Below are 8,812 nucleotides of genomic sequence, written 5' to 3'. Positions count from 1 at the left end.
AATTCATTCCTTAAACTGGAGACCGGACGGAGTCTGGTATTGCCACCTGGAGATGCGTCTCTGGGAAGCGACCGTAGAGTCTTGGTGGCTTCACTCGAAGGCAGAGAAGAGCTGTTCGATGCCTTCAAAGAGCAGTGGTACAGCGAGTACATCCTGTCTCTAAGGGAGGCTGATCGTGACCGCTTCGAAGCCTCGTGGAGCGATACCATCAAAGTTGGAGACGTTGTCTTAATTTCTGCTCCTGGTAAAAGTCGTCCTTTTTGGTCGATGGGACGAGTTGTGGAGCTGTTGACTGGTCGTGATCAGAAGACCCGCTGCGTAAAAGTCATGAAACCTGACCGATCGGTCGACGTCTTTTCCATCAACCTTCTTTATCCGCTGGAACTCTCCGCGGATGTCGTACCTTCGGCGTCTGGGACTGGACCATGTCCAGCTCGCACACCTACCGTCTCTAACGAGCGCCCTAAGAGAGCGGCTGCTGTTGACTGTCGTAGAAAATTAAAGCTGTGCAATTAAAATTGCACTTTCTTGCCGCCCGGAGTGTGTTAGAAATTTCCACATTCCTTAGGATATAAATTTGTTCTTGTTCTTCATACCTTTTGTTGGGTGTGAATTTGTAAATAGTAAGAGTTGGCTGTAAGACTTCGTGGTGTAAACATCACATTAATGTTGCTCCGTTAGGAGTGTATAAAGCCATTCCTTCTTAAATGCTAATTATTATTTTGAGTGATCACTCTTTGTTTTTCGTTTTATTTATTTACGTTACTAATGCATGTTCGCGCTTTCTTTGGTTAGGAAAGGGCAGACTCCAGTGCTAAATTTGGGCTTGGCCTTTTCTTGTGGCTCGACCACCTTTAACTTTGAGCTTCGGCTTTTACTCTAATAAATTTAATACTTGTTCCTAACCTATTGGGAAAGCTTGATGCTTTCTTAACTTAACTTACTTGTTAATTTTGGAGTCTGCCCTCTCTTTCTTCTACTTTCATTATTTCCCTTAACTTGGCCTCTTAAATTGCCTCTTAAAATTACAGCTAGATCCGCTTGCTGGCAAAAGATTTTAAGGTTGGTGCGGGCTGATGCTATTCTGAAATAGTGCGACATACATTTAGGCTAGTACCTGTCTCTTATACACATCTAGATGTGTATAAGAGACAGCTCGAGATTTATCTTTGAATGTGGAGAGTTCTCTCCCATTGGGCTATCGGTAGTAGACNAATTTGAATAAAATCCGTTCATAATTGAAGGAGTTATGCGTGCCAGAGTTGAAAATTAAGTTAGGTTTTCCGTATTAAAAAAAATTATCGATGAAAAAATTTGAAAAAAAATACTCTCCGCAGCGTACTGATATTATCTACTTATATTTCAAATTTGAATAAAATACGTTCATAATTGAAGGAGTTATGAGTGCCAGAGTTGAAAATGAAGTTCGAGCTCGCACGCGAGTTCGCTGAAGTGTCGAATCGGTGCATTCCTTCGACATTAGTTCTGAACTCCCCGATTTATTACCCGACACACACAGGAATAAAAACATTTGGATCAATTGGTCTTCAGTGCAGTCGCAGTTCAAGCCCCTTAATCAGATAAAGTCAAGAAAAATGCATCAACCGAACTTACGCGCGACGTCTCAATTCGAAGAAAGAGAAGCATATACTACTCAAGATCTAATCCACCATGTGGCCGCAATGAGAGGAAGTTTCATCGCGACAAAAGAAATGAGCCTCAGTATAGGAACATTTCCTTCCGTTTTGCGCAAATAAAGAAAAAATATAACTCAGTACTCACTGCAGTGAGTGACAGAGAGCGCATTTTCTCGTCGACGAAAACTTGAGGTCACGGACGGACAGACAGACGGACATGGCGAGCACAATAGTGCATTTTTTCCATAAATGAGAGAATGCGCTAAAAAATGCAAGCGCTAAATTTCATCTCCAAAAACAAATCTTGAAATTCTTAAAAAGAGGCAGGAAATGTCAGGGAATAAAATCATATCTACAATTAGTATCACCAGCAGTACGAAAAACTACGTACATAAGGCTACTTATCACGGTTGTTATCACCTCGTTAAGACATGCCAAATTTGAGCAGCTCACTCGCACGTCAATAATGTTCTAATATTCTAGCCAGACTTCTAACTAACAGCTGATGCAACTAAATTAACTCGCCCACTTATGTTCAACCCAGTACAGTAAGGACTACAAAATTACTGGAAATATGTCACAGCTCATTTAAGATCACCTTACTTGCTCGACGATACATAAAAAGACATTAATAGACATGTCACCCTTGCAGGTGAGACTCAAGGTTAAGTAGTTGGGACAAGTGTCTTCGGTCTCCTCGGTCCTTTTCATGGCAATCAAGGTTTGTAACCTAAACTCCATAATTATTCTCATTGTGCTGAAAATAATTATAAACTGGCATGCCCCAGGCAGACCTTAAGAACGTCGGACAACCACAAACATGAGAGTCGTCACTAAAAGTAGGTAGTTGGACGAGCGTTGATTTACTGACATAGCATTTCCAATTGCGATTTTACTGCTGCCAAATTTTTACTGCTGATTAATATACAAAAGAACATCGTATAAACGGATAGAGGATTATGGGGATAAAAGGGATGAGATTAGGAGATGACAAGGGACGTGGAAAAATCATGTGGCACGTGGAGAGATGGCGCCACACGCGAATTAACGACGCGCCGCGTGAAGGGACGGCGCACGAAATACTGACGATGCATAGACGCACATGGGCTCAGGTCCACGTCTCGTTGGGCAGGAGGGCCTCTTTGGTGCCCAGGCCAGGCTTCAGCGCCTCGGCCTCCAGGAAGCGAAGAGGGAACTCGACCAGGTGACCCTAGCGTAACATGAGCGTCAGCAACGCAAAGGTGATAATAAAAATATAACTCAGTACTCACTGCGGTGAGTGACAGGGAGCGCATTTTCTCAAAATCAACGAAAACCTGAAGTCACAGACAGACGGACGGGCGGACATGACGAGCACAATAGCGCCTTTTTTTCCATAAATGAGAAAATGCGCTAATTAATATCTCATTATCTCCACATAATTAATTAGATTCTCATTTTTGAGTACAACGGGAATGATTGCGACGTGGTCACGTGATCTGCTATCCATTAATCCACCGTGTGAAATCTTTAAAAATTAAATTTCAAATCAACTGCAAACATCGAATAACACAGAATAATTTCATAGGAAAGAAAAAAAACATTTCCCATACTTGCAGTGGAAACGTTTCGTATATCAGCAACGCCTTCGGTTCAAAATCCTTGGCAGCTCCAGAATTTAGCACACAAAATCGATGCAACTAAAACGGACAACTCAGTCGGTTTCTTCTCAATTTCAGAAATCACGTAATCTACATACTGAAAAAAATTATTTTCAACCCTTAATCTGCATGATACACAAATATGCCCGCGTGATACGAACCTGTAGCGCAGCGAGAGCTGCCGTGGCCGCGGCTTGGTTGGTGGCCGCCAGAGGCACCGCCGCCCGGAGACGCTCGACGTCCTGGAAACTGCGGGCGCCGTCGCACGGGTAGCAGGAGAACACCTGCAGCGGGACACCATTGAGTTGTGGGTGAAGGAGGGGACAGAGATAACACGTAGTACGTCACTTTGAGTACGTGTTGCTAGGTGCACCTCGCGAATAGGACACGTGTTGCTAGGTGTACCTCACGACTAGGACACGTGTTGCTAGGTGTACCTCACGACTAGGACACGTGTTGCTAGGTGCACCTCACGACTAGGACACGTGTTGCTAGGTGTGCCTCACGACTAGGACACGTGTTGCTACGTCTGTTACTGTGCTTATATCAGGCAATTTTAGTTCTTGTAACGATTATCTTCAGTGAGAAATAAAATTATCACAATTTATAAATAAATTATCTAAAATAGCACCAGAAAATGTTTAAATGGGCATGAAAAACACACCTTGTCGTAGACGGCCGTGTTTTTTCGGGCTGTCGCTTGCCAGACGCCCGAGAAGAATTTCTCAATGACAGGATCTTCGATGTCATCAACCGATAGTTCTTTATTTCTTTCATCTGGAGACGGGCAACGATCGACGTTGTTGCAGCCACCACCATTGCTGTTGTGATGGTTGTTGCTTGATTCAAAAGCCCGGTGCTTCTTGGACGAACTCTCCTTATCCTCGGAATGGTGAAGAGTGTCAGAGAAGAATGACGTTGTTGAGGTGGTATTGTTGTTCAGGAGGCCCAAGTGTTCACTGAAGAGATAGCGGCGCAGGCCCCCGGCGAACTTGCCACGCTGGTAACACGCGCCGTTCATGCGACCCTCGTCAAATTCTTCGTCCTGCCAACAAGAAAAACTGTGAGTCAAATGACACTAAGGCAACTGTTAAGCTACTGGTAGCAATAGAATTTTATTCACCTGGCAACAAACGAACTTTTAGTCACCTGGCAACACTGTATGTCTGGCAACAAGAGAACTGATAGTCACCTGGCAACAAAAGAGCTGTTAGTCGCCTGGCAACACTGAACGTATATCTGGCAACAAGGGAGCTGTTAGTCTCCCGGCAACACACCATATACCGAGGGCGACGACTGACCCACCTCGATGACGAGGGCGCCGATTGACCCACCTCGATGACGAGGGCGACGACTGACCCACCTCGATGACGAGGGCGCCGACTGACCCACCTCGATGACCAGGGCGACGACTGACCCACCTCGATGACGAGAACGACGACTGACCCACCTCTATGACGAGGACGACGACTGACCCACCTCGATGACGAGGGCGACGACTGACCCACCTCGATGACGAGGGCGACGACTGACCCACCTCCATGACGAGGGCGCCGACTGACCCACCTCGATGACGAGGGCGACCTCTGAGTCGCGGTCGCCCAGGAAGCTGCGGTCGTTGATGTTGGCAGAGCCGGCGACCACGAGGCGGTCGTCGACGATGAGAAGCTTCGAGTGGATGTAGATGAGCTCGGACACGAGGCGTCCGTCGAGGACGTCGTGCGTGCGCAGCGAACAGAAGCTCAGGTAGTGACGCCAGTCCTTGATGCCGCGCCGCTCCAGCTGCCCCACGAGACTCTGGTCTCCTCTACCGACCACAACAAAGTTAGTAGTTGTCTTGGGTAATAGAACGGGATACTACACGCGTCTTTGACCATAGTAATGAACAATTTCTTTTACATAAGATTATATTATTTCTATTTCTAACAGCAAACAATCACGAGCAATTGAATCGTGGCAGGATATGCGCAGATGGATAAGAAGGTAGCACACTACCTGCAGATGGAGGAGTATGTGTAGTGGAGGATGAACTGCATGGCAGTGCCAGAGGGGGTGCCAATCTGCCCCTCGAAGGCGGGCAGCAGCGGCATGATCACGTAGACTCTGAAGGCGGAGCGACTGCGGTGGGCTCGCTCGATGCGGTTCACGAGAGCCGCCGCTATCTGGTTCTGAACGTCGCCCCTGCCGCCCCCACCACCGCTGTTGCTGATGAAGAACTGGTTCTCGATGTAGATGTAGTGCAGAGACTCTCTGATGGCGTCCATGTAGGCGTTGTAGATGCTGCGTTCCGTCTCGTGTTGCCCTCCGCTCCACTCGCCAACGCTTCTCACCACCTGACACCGCACGCGTTGCTTGTTCAGCGATAGAGTTTGGCGGAAAGAAGTGGCATCGTAAGTCCGAGGCAGCAGGTATGGATATTTTGGATTGTTCTTGACTTTTTCAGTTTTAACAGCGTTCCAGCGTTGCACAAAATGCCGGGCTACGTCCCGGGCTGCGGGACCTTCCACGTAAAGACCGATGTCGTGCCACGGCATCCGAGGGGTCTTGTGCCGCTCCACACTGTCCGTAAAAGGCTCGTCCGGGTTATTCAGGTCCTTTGTGATCCAGTTAACGTAGTCTTTGCCTACCCAAAGATGTATGGAAGGCGAGTCGTAAAGTGTGGGCGCATGATCAATGTGTGTTGGAGTAAGGGCAGGGCCGGTCTCCGAATCCGACACCTTGTTACGTCCAGCTCGGGCCGCCTTCACTCTAGCACGCCACCGGCCGGCCGTCTTGCGCGTCGCTATTTCGTCTAGCTCGAGGTCAGCTTCAGAGTTGATGCTGTCAGCTCGGTGTAGTCGCACGTTACGACGTGTCCAGTTTTTCATCTCAGTGCCTCTGTACTTCATCTCCCCCACCAGCTCACGTCCTCTGGTGCGCACGGCTTGCATCCGGCTTGAGCTGCCTTCTGGTTTGGAACGGTCTTCTTCGTGATGTCGATCTTGGTCGTTCGAGCGGCCTTCATCATCCGCAGCCGATAGGTCATCACCATCGCTTTTGACGCCGCTCTTCCTCTTTGCATTGCCGCGTCGTCCTTCGCCGTCCAAAGACTCCAAACTTTTCTGGCGCCTGAAGGAGATGTCTTTCTTTCTGTGCTCGCTGTGGGCTATTCTATAAAGGAGACTTCGGTGTTTCTTCACAGGGTCAGACACAGCGCGAGGCTTGCCGTGTAATGGTTTAGTTTTCTTTTCTGTGGCGTCGCTGTACGAGGTTTGACGACTTCCACCTTCGTCAAGTTCGTCTTCTGAGGTTGCTTCTCCACAAGAAGATCCGCGCGATGATGTATCATCGTTATGGCTTCGCATTCCGAAATCTTTGCTGGCGTGAAGACGTTTCTTCATCACTTCTCGTACGACTTCATGGATCTGAGGGCGCTTAGTTGACTTTACGCTGCTCTTAACTCGTGAGACTTTATTGTCGTGGTCGGCTTCAAGGTCTTCACCTCCGGAGCGTCGGGAACCAAATTGCCTGTCGTGCTCTTCACGACGTACACTATTTGTTGTACACGAAGAAGTATTCATTGGGCCTCCTCGAGACGAGTCAGAGGTCCTTGACAAGCTACGACCTGTAGCTCCAGTACCGCTGGCTGCGTTACTGACATCGTCTTTTAGCGCGTCGGTGTTGGGGCTCTTGTCACTTGGTAATTTGTCTGAGTTAGGAGTTGACGAGTCGACACTATTGACGGTATTGACCATGACTTGCGTGCCCATGACGAGGCACGCTATGCTGGAATGGCTGCTGCGGTGGTCTTGTGGCTCAGGACTCAAGCTCGTCTCATGCTTCTGCATGCCGGCGTGACCCAAGTCCACCTGCGCACGTCAAACTTAATCACAGTCAGGGTTAAATGTTTGTTCGTCAATACAGTTTGCTTTAAAAATGTGTTCAATGCAATAAATTGAATAAATTTCCAGTTTAACTCAAATTTCTGAGCTACGGTCTCGAGGTTGAGCGCATCAAAATCAGATATGATTCAGGCCACAACTTAAGGGCAAAAACGATTATTCCAAACGTTACACGGCAGTACCAGTACCCCCTACCATGAACCAATACCACTCCCCATGTACCAGCACCACCCACCACGTACAGGTACCACCCACCAAGTACCAGGTACCAGTACCAGGTACCACGTACCAGACGGTGCCGGTAGTCGTCCCAGCGGCCGTAGCACAGGTCAATGTACCAGTACCATGTACCACGTACCAGACGGTGCCGGTAGTCGTCCCAGCGGCCGTAGCACAGGTCGATGTACCAGCTACCATGTACCACGTACCAGACGGTGTCGGTAGTCGTCCCAGCGGCCGTAGCACAGGTCGATGTACCAGTACCAGGTACCACGTACCATGTACCACGTACCAGACGGTGTCGGTAGTCGTCCCAGCGGCCGTAGCAAAGGTCGATGTACCAGCTACCATGTACCACGTACCAGACGGTGTCGGTAGTCGTCCCAGCGGCCGTAGCACAGGTCGATGTACCAGTACCAGGTACCACGTACCATGTACCACGTACCAGACGGTGTCGGTAGTCGTCCCAGCGGCCGTAGCAAAGGTCGATGTACCAGCTACCATGTACCACGTACCAGACGGTGTCGGTAGTCGTCCCAGCGGCCGTAGCACAGGTCGATGTACCAGTACCAGGTACCACGTACCATGTACCACGTACCAGACGGTGTCGGTAGTCGTCCCAGCGGCCGTAGCAAAGGTCGATGTACCAGCTACCATGTACCACGTACCAGACGGTGTCGGTAGTCGTCCCAGCGGCCGTAGCNCTGCGCACCAACGCACCAGTCACGTTATGGTGGTGACTACAACCTGAACTGTCATGTGATATGGCCGGCACTGCGCACCAACGCACCAGTCACGTTATGGTGGTGACTACAACCTGAACTGTCATGTGATATGACCAGCCCCTGCGCACTAACAGCGCTTAACTTTCAGTACAACTGCATCCATGTTAATTCAATCACCAAATAAAAACAAAATTTTTAATTTATTTTAACAAAATTTTTAATTCATTCTGCATCGTAATATGATGCGAGAGAATGCATCGTAATATGATGCGAATGGTTAAATGCTGAGAAATCTATAATGTAGTGATACAAAACCATGCATTTACTTGATGCAATGAACCAAACCAATACACCAAATAATGAATCGTCAAAGTCTTAAGAATTAGCAATTGAAATGTGTAACATGTAAAGAGCAAGTGCTGAAAACGCGTTGATGTTAAACATCAAGCAGCAATTGAACGCAACTTGATGTTAGGATGCACATCAAATCAAGCACAAGACTACACACCTTGATGTTGGGATGCATCTTGTCAACACTACACACCTTGATGTTGGGATGCATCTTGTCAAGGTGGGATGCATCTTGTCAACACTACACACCTTGATGTTGGGATGCATCTTGTCAAGGTGGGATGCATCTTGTCAACACTACACACCTTGATGTTGGGATGCATCTTGTCAAGGTAGGATGCATCTTGTCAACACTACAC

The 8,812-nt window shown here is 48.1% G+C and overlaps 1 protein-coding gene across 1 annotated transcript in view; it reads right to left on the bottom strand.

The window, feature by feature from the left end:
• Positions 1–1,860: 1,860 nt before the first annotated feature.
• Positions 1,861–8,812, bottom strand: part of LOC108665241 (phospholipase D2) — a gene marked incomplete in the record, with an annotated part of 23,781 nt that continues 16,829 nt past the window's right edge. The window contains 7 exon segments of the mRNA XM_018151977.2: positions 1,861–2,847; positions 3,439–3,561; positions 3,942–4,322; positions 4,844–5,084; positions 5,273–7,125; positions 7,448–8,081; positions 8,647–8,720. Coding sequence (XP_018007466.2) covers positions 2,746–2,847; positions 3,439–3,561; positions 3,942–4,322; positions 4,844–5,084; positions 5,273–7,125; positions 7,448–8,081; positions 8,647–8,720 — 3,408 coding nt within the window.

Source organism: Hyalella azteca, unplaced genomic scaffold, assembly GCF_000764305.2.
Source record: "Hyalella azteca isolate HAZT.00-mixed unplaced genomic scaffold, Hazt_2.0.2 contig11473, whole genome shotgun sequence".
Classification (NCBI taxonomy): Eukaryota; Metazoa; Arthropoda; class Malacostraca; order Amphipoda; family Hyalellidae; genus Hyalella; species Hyalella azteca.
The sequence above is the reverse complement of the archived record's forward strand: the minus strand, read 5'-3'. Positions and strand labels throughout refer to the sequence as shown.